The 16,504-nt window shown below is 33.6% G+C and overlaps 2 protein-coding genes across 7 annotated transcripts in view; one reads left to right on the forward strand and one right to left on the reverse strand.

The window, feature by feature from the left end:
• Positions 4,402–8,287, forward strand: LOC109822603 (dnaJ homolog subfamily B member 4-like). Its single transcript, XM_020388834.1, has 3 exons — positions 4,402–4,767; positions 5,072–5,472; positions 7,690–8,287. Exons 1-3 carry the CDS (start codon positions 4,603–4,605, stop codon positions 8,126–8,128), a joined length of 1,005 nt encoding a protein of 334 aa, XP_020244423.1. The 5' UTR covers positions 4,402–4,602; the 3' UTR covers positions 8,129–8,287.
• The window catches only part of LOC109851554, a 28,869-nt gene continuing 21,693 nt past the window's right edge, over positions 9,329–16,504 (reverse strand). For all 6 annotated transcript variants that reach the window (XM_020421747.1, XM_020421746.1, XM_020421743.1 and 3 more), the window contains exon 13: positions 9,329–9,962. In XM_020421747.1, the coding sequence (XP_020277336.1) occupies positions 9,847–9,962 (116 nt within the window). In that variant the 3' untranslated portion in view covers positions 9,329–9,846. The remainder of the gene's footprint in view (positions 9,963–16,504) is intronic.

Consider the following 16,504-nt stretch of genomic DNA (forward strand, 5'->3'; position numbering starts at 1 on the left):
AATCGGTCTTTTTAAAAAAATTCTCATTCAAAAATTTCAAAACATGTTTTCCAAAAACAAGTAATGAAAAACCAAAATGCTAAAAATGTGTTCTGAAATTAAACATGCTTTGGTACCCAATTACTCTTGGTACCAAAGAGTTTAGGGACATGACCCCTATCATTTAAGTTCAAAACCCTAGGGTTATGATCCCTTTTGGGCGCATATAGTGCACTAATCCGGTCATAATAATAATTACTCAAATAACCCTTTCAATTGCAATATGTACAATGAAAAAGACCTATTTGTTTATGTGGACTATATGGATGTGAACGGGAAACATTTGCAAATAAAGATGGTCTTTTAAAATTTTGCAAATGAGAAAATCTTTTTTCAAATCAAAACAAAATTTGGTCAAATGACCAAAACGACCACAATAATCATATTTATACACATGAGCATGCTTATAATTTACAATGGGTGCATGTGCATGTGTGTGTGATGATGAAGAAACTTTATGGGATGCACAACAAGAACTAATATTAGATTTTGTAGGTTTTAGTGCATCATAGCAAAATTTAGCAAGATGGCCTTTATGACCGCAAATAGTACACTTATAAATTTTGTTATACATCTATGCATAGTGAGTGAGTGTTTTGGAAGAATTTTCTCGTGGCTTTGCACACAAGTCCATAAGCTTCTTATTATTGATAATGCATGTATTAAGAGTTAAATTTAAAAATAAAATACGATTTTTAACATTATTCAACTCATCATTAATTAGGCACATATGCATTGTCATTAGAAGTAGAACAAATACAATTATTCTTGAAATAATCAAATTCATTTCTAATAGTTTCTACTTCTAAAATGACATTATTATTTTCATGAGACAAACTAGCTATATATCCAATTTCAAATTATCATTATTAGCTTTAAGAACCTCATTTTCTTTAACAATAGTATCAAACTTGGATGCTAGCAACTCATGATCGGATTTTAGTTCAACATGCTTGCTTTTCAAATCAATAAAATTTTTATGCAACTTTGGTGTAGACATGCATTAATCTATCATATGTACATGCGAGTTCATTAATAGAAAGTTCACTTTCGGGATCCAAATCACATACTACACTAGGGATGTCGCCTAGTGGTCGAGTGCATGATGATGATGCTCCAATAGAACTTGAAGAGGAAGCCGCCAAAGCTCGTCGGATCGCCTCCAAGTTCCTTTGATGTACTTTCATGAATTTCCACAATGTGTAAGCGCTATCAAATGAATCAAGCTTGTTAGAAATTGATGAATCAAAAGCATTAAGCATAAATTCTAACACAATCTTGTTCATTGTAAACATCTTTTTATCATTTTTGCTCCACTTGGATTTTTTCAAGGTGGGCACAACATAAGCTTGATCAATGACTTTCCACAATTCAATATTTTTGGATCTAACAAATATTTTAAATCTAAAACACCATTGAGCATAGGAAAAAACATTGAATGAAGGAGCAATTTAATAGCATAACCTAAACTAGGTGCACCGTGCATATCCACGATATATATATATATATATATATATATATATATATATATATATATATATATATATATATATATATTACTATATATATATATACAATATATATATATCTATATTATATATATAGATATATAATATATGTAATATATATATTTATATATATATATATATATAATATAACAACATATATATATGGTATACTTATTATGTATTATATATATATATATAGTCTATATATTACTATATAGATATAATACTGTATATATATATATATATATATATATATATATATATATATATATATATATATATATATACATACATATATATATGATATATATATGTTATGTATAATATATATATATATATATATATATGTATATATAATATTATATATATACTACTATATATATATATATATATATATATTATGTGTGTGTGTGTGTGTGTGTGTGTGTGCGCGCGCGCGCGCGCGCGCGCGTGTGTGCAAGCAAGATACAAATAGAAACAAGATTAACAATATATGAAAAACTTGGATCTTTGACTCTAGGCGGTTAAGCCACAAATCAAGAGTACCAAGCTCTAATACCAAATGAAATTACCCTAGAGAGGGGGTGAATAAGGTATATGCTAATCTAATCTAATATAATACCAATTTAAAACTTATTAACAAACTATTCTTGCAAGTATGATATATGATATACAACTAATTCTGAGCAAGAATATGCAATATAAACAAAGGGTGATATAAACATAAACTAAAATGCAAATGAGATAGTGAGCAAATAAACAACACAAACACACAAAGATGATCACGGAGTTCGGTCCTTCCAACCTACGTCTCCGCTCCCCACTCCCGGGGAGAATCCACTATCACAACGGGTTTTCAACGTTCATCCAAAACGTTTACAACTTACACAATCTCGGTTTTCTAGCTCACCGAAAACTCTCACAATCATTCACAATGTAATCATACATTACAACCTCAAGTGTTGGTCTCTCACGTGTCGCCTCCCTCAAGCGCTCGGATTTACAACCTCTTTCTAGGCTTTACTACCGACGCCACTCCTCTTGGTATCGACCACATCTCTCACCACATACTCCTCTCGGTGTATTAGTATATTACAAAATGATCCTCACAAATATTCTCAAATACAAAGATTTTGTTCTCTAATAAGATGAGAACTCAATGAAGCTCACACTCAACGTATCACTCACCACAACCCAATAATATAGTGTATGAAAATACTAAAAGCTCAATAGGGATGTGTGTGAATAAATAGCAATAATCAAAACTAAACTCAATTGTAAATCTAGCTTAGTGAAAAGATAAATAATAAATATAAATATGTAAAGCTAGAATTGAGTTTAGTAAAACTTCTCTAAGATGACAAGAGTAAGAGATAATGAGAGATTGAAGCTCAAACACCAAAGATGATCTCTTCTTCCTCTTGTGAAAATCTCTTAACAAAAAAAACTTGTAAACACACTAAACAAACTTTAAAACCCCTTGTAAACCTGTTTAAAAATTTTCTTAGTAAGAGATAATAAAATGCTTCCAGTTTGACTTTATAAGAAAAACTTAACTTTGTTTATAGTAATAGAATATTATAAAAAAGGGGGTTTTGTCTTTTAACCCAAAGTTTTACCATCACTTATTTAAAAACTCACATACTTCCATAAATACCCGTATGCTCAAAGTGCCCCTTGTGACTTATTTATAAATTCAACCGGTAATGTACTCTCAAACTTTATATCGTATTTTTCAAAAAAATTCAAAAATCCAAAATTGCCTTTCTTCCCTGAATAGACCCATCGGTTCTCTTTTTTTCTCTCTTACTTTGTTTCACAAAACACTAAACTCAAAGAGCCGATCCCTAAATTCTAGGTGAAGTTAATCGCTAAATTCCACCAAAATTGACCAAACTATAACACTTTATATGAAAACATAGCTTCTTAGTAGCAAAGTATAACACATTCTAAAAAAGTATAGCTTTTTAAGACTAAAGTGTATATGTTTATCATTATAATAGCTCTTTATTGATTCTAGGACTACATAAAATAGAGGATAGCACATTGTTAAGAAAATTGATAGAAAAAACAGAAGATTCAATATTCATTAGACTAATTAACATAAAAATATAAAAGCTTAATAGTTATTAACTTTTGGCTGAGCAAAGTATAACATTTTATTTAAAAATATAACTTCTTATGAGAAAAATATAGCACCATGTGTAGAAGAATATCTCTGTACAACTGAAGTGTATCTGTTTATCGATATACTATAGCTCTTTGTTGGTTCTGGGACTATAGAAATAAAATATTTAATGATTGTTAATAGAAATTACATGAAAATCAATTAATGGTTTTCATGAAGAGAAATATTAATGGAGGAAAGAGATTTTTAAGGAAGAGACTGGATATTAACGAGTGAGAGAAATTTTGAAGAACATGAGTATGCTAAATTGAATTTTGGGAAGTAAAGGGAGCAGTTCGCAAAAATAAATTTCTCTCGCCATTGCCATTAATGCGATGGAGAGCATAATCAATGTTTAGAAGAAGAGAGGGAATGGCTATTTTGTTTGCTTTTTTTTCTTTTTTTTTTGAGATAGAATATAAAGTTTGAGGGTATACTATAGATTGGGTTTAAAAATAAATCATATATGATACTTTGGATATATATATGTTTATGAAAGTGGGTGGGTTTTTGAACAGGGGTAAAGCTTTGGGTTAAAAAGACGACCACCCCCTGGAAAAAAAGGGGTTCTACGAACGTAAAACACCGAAGGTTGGAAAGTAATTTGTTAAAGAGGGGGTTTGCAGCAATTTACCCATGAGTAACTAACTTCAGCGCGAAAGAAACGGAGCTGAGGCATCTCCAGGTCAATTTACCCGTTTATTCTATTCTCAGCCTTCTCCATTTTTTCCCCCCTCTTCCCATTTCCATTACCAAGATCTCCCTCTCCATTTTTCTTCTCTTTCTCAATTTTCCTCCTCAGGCTTAAGATTGCGAAAGAAGTTGAGAACATAAAATCCTCAAATAAAGAGAGGGAGAGCAAAGTCAAAAAATTTTGAGGGAAATGAAATGGCATTGGACCATTACAAAGTGCTGAATGTTGACAAGGGCGCCAGCGATGAGGATCTCAAGAAAGCTTACAGGAAACTGGCCATGAAATGGCATCCTGATAAGAATCCCAACAACAAGAAGGAGGCCGAGGCGAAGTTTAAAGAGATCTCTGAGGCCTATGATGTGAGAATAAACCATACATAAAGATCTTTTCTTGCTTTGCTTTTTTTTTTCTTTTTATTATTATTTCTGATCTCATGATATCAATATTTTTTATGCCCATAAGATTTGGTTGAATGAGTACGGGAACATAATGATTTATATTATTGTGAGGATGGATGTCTCGATTTGGTTGATCATTGAGACATTATGGAATCATTTCCATGAATTTGATATGGGTTGAATTATCATGGACTAATTTCAGATTTATCCTGTCGTGCTATTTTTCTTTTTAACTGTCAGATTATTCCCCCCATTTATTTCGCAGGTGTTGAGTGATCCCCAGAGAAGGAAAGTATATGATCAGTTTGGAGATGAGGGGCTGAGGAGCATGCCTACTCCCAGTTCGAACGGTGCCGGTGATTTCCATCCCAGTCATCGAAATGCTGAAGACATATTCGCTGAGTTCTTCGGGAGCAGTCCTTTCGAATTTGCCTCCATGGGACGGGCTAAATCTATGAGGTTCCAATCGGACGGAGGGGGTATGTTCGGTGGGTTTGGTGGAGGAGAAAGTGGGTTCCGTTCTTGCAATGGTGGTGGGAGGTCCGTTGGGGGAGGGCAGAGGAAAGCACCGGCAGTGGAGAGTAAGTTACCGTGCAGCCTTGAAGAGCTTTACACAGGATCAACGAGAAAGATGAAGATATCTAGAAATGTCCTCAAGTCAAGTGGGTAAGATTTTCCATCTCTATGTAACATATGGGTTATGTTCGAAAGAATTCAGCTCCGTGTTGGTTTCTGTCTTCATAGAGCATACGGTAGCAGCAGCAGCAGAAACAACAACACAAACAACCAAGACAAAGCCTTTACCCCTGATTTTTTATGCCGGCTATATGAATCCTCGTCTTTCATTCAATTTTGTTGAGGGATATCTCCTCCACTAAGTTTAAGCATTATCAATTTATCATAGCCTTCTTAATAGTTTCTGACCAAGTTCTCTTAGGCCTACCCGCAGTCCTTCTTTCTCCATAATTACAATCTTATTGTTCATCCTAATCAATGAGATGTTGATATTAGAAACACCTACATTTTTAGCTCGCTAGATAAGGCAACTTATTTAGTTGTGCCATTTTTCTCATCAATAAGTAAGGCATGATGTGGATGACTGCATCCACTTGATGTTCCTTGTACGTTGAACTCCATGTCTTCGGTCTTTTCTTGATGTTATATGGTTAGGAAAATAAGAGAAAGATGAGCAAAAGCATGATATGGCGAAAGGAAACCAATTGGTAGTTAAGTTTTCATTATGTAATTATTCACTAAGAACCGCCAAGGAGATTTTATACTACAATTTGAAATTTTCCAAGCTACAACCTTTGCAAGATAAATATGTGAAATAAGTAGTTCTTTAAAAAAAGATATGTGAAATAAGTAGTTCTTTAAAAAAAAGATATGTGAAATAAGTACTCTCTTTAGTTTGCAAATTATATAGTTATTTTGCTCTTTTCTCTATTGCTAAATCAAACTCTAAAATGTGTCGGTGTGTCACTTCTGTTTTCAACATCAACAACGGATTAAATCACTCCTTTGATGAACTTTAGTGTTGTTGGCAGAATAGTCCTATGATACTCAAAGAAGGCAGTTTGAGTTGGAGTGTTTACAAGATTGCCAAATTGACTGATGGAGACCAGTATTTCAGTAAAAGCTTTCTAGAGACCCCATTTTTCTAATGAGTCATCAGATTTCAAGTATTTAATTTGGACAATGGAAGACTTGAATTTAGCTAGGAATGTCAATACTTCAAGCTAGCACAGCTCGTCTTAGCTGAGCTCAAGTTTATATATTATTATAATTTTCTTCCATCCTATTAATTGGCATCATTATAAAAATATCACGAAACCCTATGCTGCTATCTGTAGACAAGGAAACCATGTTAAGCTGGGATCATCTATTTGCGTGAGCTACCAACAAAAACGCGTAACACTGTGGTACATTTCATAGCTCTCCACCTATCTCTCATGGCGGAGTGAGAGATGGGAATTGTTTGTTTCTCTCATGGTTGGAGTGCAAGCGAGTTAAGAGAGGTGACATAGTGCACACATTGGCGAAAGGTTACAGAACCAATCGCTCTCTCTTCTAATCCCGGTCATTTCTCCGTTCATAGTTGATTTTTCATGATGGTATCCTGTGGATTAGGCCAGACTTGGTTAGTTGAACCCAGTAGGTTTGGGAATTCTTTTTTGTGTATTTTATCTTGTATGCATGTGATTAGATCTCAGGTCTTTTAAGACCACAGGAACAATCTTCGCTAGAAGTTGCGCTTTCATAATGCGGTAAAAATTTATGAAGATTCCATGGAAATTTGATTCTCAAAATTTTGTGCTTCCATCATCTGGTGATGTTTAAGTTATAGAATTTGTACTTCATCATTCTATCCACCAGAATGTTAAGCAACCATTACTTAACATGAACCTTCTTGAATTTTAGTTTCTCTATTATATTTATTACGGAGATCTATTTCATTTTAACGAATAGAATTAGAATTTGTAGTGAATTGGGCAGGTAATAGGGTCCTCCATTTGCAAGGGACACTTTTGGGGTTCTGTGGGAAAAGTTAAAAGTCCTGAAGTTTTGTGGGATTATTCGAGACACTTTAGAATTTTGGGGATTTTGTGGGAGAAGTCATAGGAGTTTAGTACGAAATACAGAGTCCCGCGCAGGGGTTGTTGAAACTTAACCCTCTATACGAATGTCCAGATTGTGGAAGTTTATAATGGTATATGTTACTGGTTTTATAATTCTACTTTTTTGCCACTACAATGTGGTTCTTTGAAGTTGAACATCCTTGAAATTTTATGTAGTGGTTTAAATCTTTCACAGCATCTGGAAAATTTTACTAAGGATCATGTACTTGATTAAGTGCTTCTTTAATTTTTTTTTTTTTTACAGACGATTGGTACCAGAGTCGGAGATCCTAACAGTCGACGTGAAGCCAGGATGGAAAAAAGGAACTAAAATCACTTTCCCAGACAAAGGCAACGAGCAACAAGGACAACTTCCAGCAGACCTCATCTTTGTCATCGACGAGAAGCCTCATGGTCTCTACAAAAGAGACGGCAATGATCTCATCATTGAACAAAAAATTTCACTATCAGAAGCGCTCGCAGGGACCACATTGAACTTCAAGACTCTTGACGGTCGCAATCTTCCTATAACTGTTTCTGATGTAGTGAGTCCTGGGTATGAGCTTGTGATTGCTAACGAAGGGATGCCTATTGTGAAAGAGCCAAGGAGAAAGGGAAACTTGAAGATTAAGTTTGACGTTAAGTTCCCTTCAAGGTTGACACCGGAGCAACGGGTAGCTATCAAGAGGATCTTGGGAAGTTAAAAAGAAGAGAATGTTGATTGTTGTAAATCTTATATACTTTGCATTATGATGTTCTCGACTCTGTATGTTTATACATTGTATAATGTAACGGTTTTCAACAGGGAATTGTAAACATGAACGTATTTCAATCTGTTTTCATGTTAGAGAGTTAATAATCAGTTTTCTGTGGGAAAACATCTGTATCTAAATAGAATTTGTCATATAATCTGTAGATCCGGAATCCACGCAATCTTAGCCTCGCAATACGAGGTTATACGTCCCTTTTTTCCCCTGTGATTTATGATGAACATCCAAAGACTGAAATCACAAAAAAAAAAAGAACATGATTAAAAAAAATCCAGTAGGTAGTCTACCAAAATTTTCCTTCAAGAGGGAAACTACGAATTCTCGCCATCAAATTTCTTACCCGCCCGCCACGGCTTCCTCGTCTCTGTTATATACATGGAAGCAGATGGCCTCCATAGTATTGCAATAAAAATTTAATAAAAATGTTTCTCTTTAATATGGATACCACCAGGAGCATGTATCTAACCATAGAATTTTTCATCGAGCTAATGGGAACCCATAGATTTTTACACATCATTAGCGAGTGTATATCAAATTGCATTACTAAAAGCTATGATGATTATAAAAAAAAATTACATTGTTATATTTCGGTATGCTCGAAGGTTTCATAGTCCGAGAAGGCATTTCAGACTTCGTTTCTCTACATATGTAAACCTTAACGGTCTGAGAATTTCCCTATTTACTCAATTCTGCTGGCGATAATTCCCAGAGCAGAAGCAACAGCAACAATATTGATGGATTTCCCTTATTATTGTTGCGGAAGACCAATTGTCTCAGCTATATGGTCAACAAGTTCCCTTTGATTTAATTAGTATTTAATTACATACTCAACTATTAAAATATACGTATGAACGTATAATTAAGTGATAAATACAGTGGCCAACTATCCAATTAATATTTAATTATATGACCAGTTATCCAAGCAATTATAATATTAATATGAACGTCCAAATAAGTGATAAATATAATGACCAACAATCCACTTAACCCAAATTACACAGCTCTAAGCTTTTTTGTATTTCGTACTGATAAAACCGACAAATGTTCGCCAAAAACTGAAAAAGAAGCGTAATCTAAAGAAAATTCCCCTGAAGTTTGCATGATTAACAAAGCTAATACCACAGTTATATGCACTCACACATAAACTTGTATATGATTATTACATTGAATATCACTTTAACGGCCATAGCACCAAAAAGAAAAATCAATTTAACCTGAGGTGGTAGTTTATCAATCACGCAAATAGTTTACACCCGTAAAAGACCTCTAGTTAGTGTAGTCTGCCCTAGACCAACAAGATTTTTTTTTTTTGGGTGAATACCACCATATATTTACCTAAATGGCTAAATCTACTCCGCTTAACAAGCTTTTAAATGCTTTCGTAAAAGATAAAATGCACATATATCCACTAATCAATCAGTTGTGAACTGGATAGGATCAGCAATACCAGCTATCTGCTATCATTTGATAACTTGACTCATACACATCCACTCCTATATGGCATCAAACTTCTTTCCTCCCTGGGTTGTTGGTCATAGGTCTATTAAGTTTGAAACTGAAGAGATACCATAATCAGTTACTGGGCAAAAATTAGCACCCAAATAACTACACTTTACATCAAGAAACAAGATCATGAACAGTAGCGTTCCATGTCAACACCGAGCTACTTGAGCCACAAGATCTGCATATTCTTCAGAAACATACGATTCAACCTTAAAAGTATCTTTCCCTGGAGACGCATACTTTATGCCAATGACAGTTGACAGACCTGAATCAGAAAATTTTGAAAAATAATCAACATCGCTCTTAAGTGAAATGTTAAAAGATGATAAAAGGAAATCTAATAGATTTGAGGAACTGAAAGCAATTAAGATGAAGAATGAAATGCATCAGATGGCCTGGTTACAAGATCCAACAGCCAAAAGAAGAATATAGTTCAACAATATTTTTATTAGTTTTGGAGAACTTCATAGCAAGATTGGTGAACAGTTTGCAGTACGTTAGCCTCCATATCTTCTGATAAGAACTACAGAATGAATAGCTGATAGAAACGGTTTTCTCTAACCCGTATGACATTGCATTTGTTCCTAAATAATAACAATGATTTGTGTTATTCCTGTGTTAAATAATAAAATATTGTAGATTCTCATTCATATCTCAAAAGCTACAACTACTTCCCTTTATATAGGAATACAATAGCAATAAGTTCATTATGTAGTCAATCTGGAACAAAACACAATCACATAATCAAAATTATTCTCTTAGTTACATTAGTAATGTAGTAGCCTATGTAATTAGTGCCTTAAATTTTGATTAATGGAGAAATTTTTTTAATTACAGATTAGAGAAACTAATTAGGGTTTTTTTGGAATCCCCCAGCTCTTGTTAACTGCCACGTTAGTGTTTAATGGCTACACGCCATTTGATGCTTGGGGCGTCACCTCCTCAACGGAGGGATAAAACAGAGAAGGAAAAAAAATCAAAGAAAGCCCCGCGGAAAAAAAAACGGAGGATATCCTCTCATCCTCAATCAAACCCTCTGGAAGCTAGATAAAGATTGTGAAGGAAAAAAAAAGATCACGGCAACAAATTAGTATCCCAATGTATAATCCACTTTCAAATTTCGTAGTAAATTAGTAATTTAAATCAAAATAGAATAAGTAAGGAGGATAACTTGTTATGATAATGAAGTTAAAAAAATCTAAGGTTTGCAAACGAAATTTTTTTTATGTGTTTACGATGCATGAAATGGACTGGAAAAAAAAAGAGAACTTACCTGACCGACAGCGGGGGTTCGTCGACGACCCCTACTCGCCGGAAGGGGGCGCAGTGGCCCGCCTCCGGGTGGTGGCAGTGGCGGAGCTTGAGCAGCCGCGCCAACTTGGCACCGCAGAGGAGAGAGAGGGAGAAATAAAGAGGAGATAAACGGGAAAAAAAGAAAAAAAAAAAGGAGAGAACGGAACAAGAAGAATGAAGAGTCTGGTAGCAGGAGAATAAAGATAAGGGGAGAAGGAAAATTTTATTTTCACCCTTGGTTTACAAAAACAATTTATAATAAGCCCACATATGTCATTGAATACAAATTTTGACTAGGAAAAATTCCCTATAACCCATGCCTTATCATTAATTATTAGGAAGTCCAAAAGCTAGTATATGAGAGTTATAAAATTTTAATAAATTGTTGAAGTTAGCAATAAGCTCATTTGTACCCTAGATTTTAATTTTTATTGATTATATTTGAAATTAGTTGACTCTAGACAATGAATTATTTACCTATAATATATGTTTGTCATGAATTAATAATTACTCTTATATCTTATATTATAGGATTTGGATGATATCCAGGGGAAATAATATTTTGGAGAAAGTCGTGTCCACTAGAGGTGAGTTCATTTTTCACTAGTATTTTATAATATAAAATTATATGAATATTATATTTGATTTATCTTGAAATCGAAAAATAAATAATATATCATTTTTATGTATATAAAATTAAAAGGTGATTTGATCTACTTCTGTTGTGACCTAAGCCATAAATACGATGTTGATTTCGTACAAGATATGAACAATCCATTTGATTTTATATGAATATGAACTAATAAAAAGTGAATTTGGTTCTTATGCGATTTAAAATAATTGTGGGAATTGCTTTATTTGAAAGCTTTTGAAGAAAATAAATATTTTGAACGTGTTTCGACAGTTTAATGGATTCAAAGATTTTCTGTGACTCGGTATCTAATAAAAAAAATAAAGAAAAGTAAAATTTGTAAACTGTTTTAACTGAATGAGGAGTTTACCCTTGTCCACTTCATTTGAAAATATCTGTAAATTCTAATATGCAAGGTATTACTCATTTGATAAGTGATCCTCGATATTTTCAAACCCTCAAAAAAGTCCACTATGGAGTGATTTTGCCTGCAATATGGTGAATGCATATTTATTTGGCCCCTCTGTATTGACCCTTCTGTATTGGCCTTTCTGAAATTTATTTTCGTCCCTCTGTATTTGGCCAGTAACCTATGGCAGTGTTAGGTGCATTCGATTCTCAAAAATTATCCGTTATGTGATACGTTTTACGTATTCTCATACTACTGGGCTATAATTTGTAGCCTTAGTGTGACCTATGAGATGACTTTTGCATTCATGAATAACTCATCGAGAATTAAGATTCTGACAATTGACTGTAAAATTAAGAAAATAATAATCCTCTGGTTTTGTACAAATTAGTAGTTCTTTTCTTTCTTAATGTTTACCTTGATTCAAAAAGGGTTTGATTCTAGGAAATATCACAATATATTCAGTTGCACATAAGAAAGAAAATATAATTGTTGTGTTCTTTCTTGAAGACGACATATTATGATATTTGGATCGTATTTTGCTATATTTTTAAATTTCTGATGCAAAATTTATAATTCGTTATTTCTGGGAATTATCCTTATTATTTTGTTAGTTATCTAGGAACTCTAGTGAGAAATGTTCTCACTAAGCTCTAGCTCCCCCCATCGTTTTTATTTTTTTTCAGATTCGGTGTAGGCGTAGCTTCATACTATCCAAACTTTTGGTTGTAGCGCTTTGCTGAGAGACGTTATATGAAAAGTCTCCTTTTTGAATGTTATATACAGTCAAGAATGTGTTTTATTTTGTAAAATGCTTATGACGGTGAGGTTGTGGGTTGTAAGTACTGATTATATACATATATATAGTTGCTTTGGACTTCTATCATCAGCAGGTTTATGAATATTTTGAGATAAACTATGTGATATGAAGTGTCAGGCTTGACTCGTGCAAAAGACTTGTCTCGTGCACGGGTCTCTGCTGTCGCGTAACCCGTATTTATGAATTTTTCGCTGCAGGTTCAGAGCATGACACCTAATATCTCTTAGTTACCAAATATTTAATTTATACTCCTAATATATTATTCGTAATATAACTATAACATTATAGATCTCCATAATATCTTCCTTAACACTTTCCCCTTAAGCCAGCATGTATATCATAGTTGTTTCATCTTCTAGTCTTATTTGTGACAAACAAAATGTATAATTCGTTATACATTCATATCTTGTACGAAATCAACATCGTATTTATGGCTTAGGCCACAACAGGAGTAGATCAAATCACTTTTTAACTTTATATACATGAAAATGATATATTATTTATTTACAAACAAAATGTACTCACTCCAATTTGTGACACGACTTAAAAGACTGAAATCTTCTGTATGACCTTTCTGACCATAGTTGTCATCTTCTAGGCTTCTACTTGAATGTCTTTCACCACGAACAGCCTAAACCAAAATCACTAAATGCGACACCCCGTTCTTCTTCACAGACCTACTTCTGATGTGAAATATTTTGTTGCCAGCTCATTTCATGTCAGCCTTCATCTAATAACCTAAGCAAAATTCTGGTTACAATGAGTCCAGTAGGTCACCGTAGCTTTCTACTACATGCTACAATGTAACGTCTTAGCTAGTGTTATAGGAATGTAGGGTTTCTTCTTAACTGAAACCCAAAATCTTACCCCATTTATTTTTTAACCCACCCTCTTATAGAAGTGATTTTACCTACATAAACAAAATGTTTCTCCCTTCTATTTTAAAACTCATCCACTCCCAAAGGGGTTTTTACTTATAAATCCAAAGTTTTTCATCATTAATTTTTAAATACACCCATAAATCACTCCTAAATCCAGTAATCCACCTAATTTTTTATCCCCGTTATTAAACTCGCTCACTTCCTAAAACATTTTATTGCAAATAATCTTGAAGTTGTACACCAATTTATTGTGCCAATACACTTTCAGGGACACTTTTAGAATTAAAAAGCTCAACTGAATTAATTCTAAACCATTAGTTTTTTATACTATGTAATTTGCTATATTTTTTTATCTTGCATTATTTTTTATGTACCTTTTTTTCATTTTTGTTCGAACTAGTAGTATAGTGTATTGTTAAACGAAATGGTTAAAACTTTTTTTCTTTTTTCTGCTAATGCCACTACATGGCAAATGGAAGAAGAGGTTTTTTATTTGGGCCGAGGAGGGGGGTTGGTTTGCTTTATAAGACAAGTTTTATGCCCATTCCTTTCCAATCAACACATTTTGAGAAGAGTTTTTTTTTTCAAAGAACCTAAAGTTTGAACGCCTTTAGTTTTAAACCCACTCACTTCCAAAATAACTCTTAGACTCAATGTTCCATCAAATTAATTTCTAATATACTTTATAATCCAGTGGTTTGATATATAGTATAAGTTGCTATATTTTACTGTAGTTTGCTATTTTTTTGTTCTAAGTGGTTAGATGTGCGTTGTATTTTTAAATCAAATGCTTAAAGAGTTGCTATTATTTTTATTTCTTATCTTGCTTTATGCCGCAACATCATGAACAATAGATTGGGAGTTTGCTTATAAACCCAAAGTTTTACCCTCTATTAATTTTTAACCCATCCACTTGCAAGACAACTCTTAGACCAAAAATATTATATCAAATTAATTTAAAGCCACTTTGCCAACTTGCAAATGCAAGACAACTCTTAGACCAAAAATAATGGCGAAAGCTATTATATTTTGCTCTAACTTGCAATATTTTTTTTCTACGCGGTTAGTTAGTATATTATGAACCAATAAATCATTATTTTATTTAGTTTTTTTACACTAACACCGTGCGGATCAAATTTGCTTCTTACTAAATTTTTTGGAGTTACTGTAGGAGCTGCTACACTAAATACCTACGATGGTAATTATGGTACTCCCAAAAAATTTTACTAGAGATATAATAATTGTCTTTTTGTTGAAATCCTATAACCTTCAAATCCAAATTACTCCACTTAAATCCAAAATGATCTTCTAACTTTTTGGTGAAAAGCTTAGAAGCTTGTCTGCATATTGCGTAAATCAACCTTAGTGGTTTATTTTGGCTCCAAAGCTTGTTGGTAGTATTTACACTTAAGAACAACCACCAAGAACAATATTGAATCTTTGCCAACCTTGTTAAAGAGTGCTGGTGGTATTTACGCTTAGAATAACAACCAAGAGCAATAGAGAATCGTTGTCAACCTTATTCTCCATTTATATATGGGCATTGCTACAGGGACCCTAAAAAGATGGGACCCCTGTGGGACAGGTGAGGTGTCAGTTTCTCGCGATTTACTGTTCATGAACAGTAAATCACGCCCCCAGGAACTGACACCTCACATGTCCCATAGGGGTCCCTTTTTTTTGGGTCCCTGGGGCATTTTTCTTTATATAATTTATATGAAGTATTGAGTGTTTAGTTTTCATCCATAGAAAGAGGTATAAACGTCTTAACCTTGTTTGTCATCCCTTTCTTCTCAATGCTCTCTTTATTTATGTTCATAATTCATGCCTCCCCTACTTCATGTTTTTTGCCCGCGTCATAGCTCATCATCACTGCTAAGAAACTTAATCTATAGTAAAAGCATCACGCCAAAATAAATAAGCCGAAAGGGCTATGATGAAGAAGATATTTGCTAATCTATTTGGCAATCTTTCAAAACTCAAACTTGGCCTAGTTTTGAAAAAAAAAAGTGTTTGGTAAACAAGAGGGCCAAACCTAGCCCTATATTCATTGGTCAAAATGTGGCCTCTAAACCAGTTTTCTTTTGGATGAAGGGGCGCTGATCCACAAGAAAACTAGTTTAGCACAAAACTGGACCAGGACTGGTCCAGGCCCAAACTTGTGTAGTTTGTCAAATACACCCTAAGTATCTATAGCTCGTAATATACATGCTCATAATAACTCATTTACATTAGAAGAAAGTTGAAAAGAATACTTGAACAGATGTAATGGTTCTGCCCTTAGACCCGTGGATGATAGGTTGATCCACCTAGATATTTGACACTTGATAGAAAATTTCTTCAAACCTTTGTGTCTTGTTAACATTCACTATAGTAAAACAAAACACAAAGCCCCATGAAAGATATTTTTATCAACATCCACAAGCAACATGGACTGTTCATGTCAAAAAAAAACACAAAAGCCGAGGGAAGATGTTTTTATCAATTTACACAAGCAATCTGGATTGTTGACGTTCACTGTCAGAATAAAGTACCACCAAACTAAATGCAGAACAATGTCCGTCTCCACAACATCATTAAGAAGAGTTTAAGAAAGAACAAATGCCCAAATTGTTTTTAAGTTTTCAAGGTCAGAGATGAAGAAAACTCAAAAGTTTTACTTATCTCCACAACATTATCAAGAAGTATTCAAGAAAGAACAAATGGCCTGTTTTAGGTTTTTAGGATTGGAGGTGAATAATATAATGGTAGTTTTCTTATAAACCTAGAGCTT

This window comes from Asparagus officinalis, chromosome 8 (genome assembly GCF_001876935.1).
Source record: "Asparagus officinalis chromosome 8, Aspof.V1, whole genome shotgun sequence".
NCBI lineage: Eukaryota > Viridiplantae > Streptophyta > Magnoliopsida > Asparagales > Asparagaceae > Asparagus > Asparagus officinalis.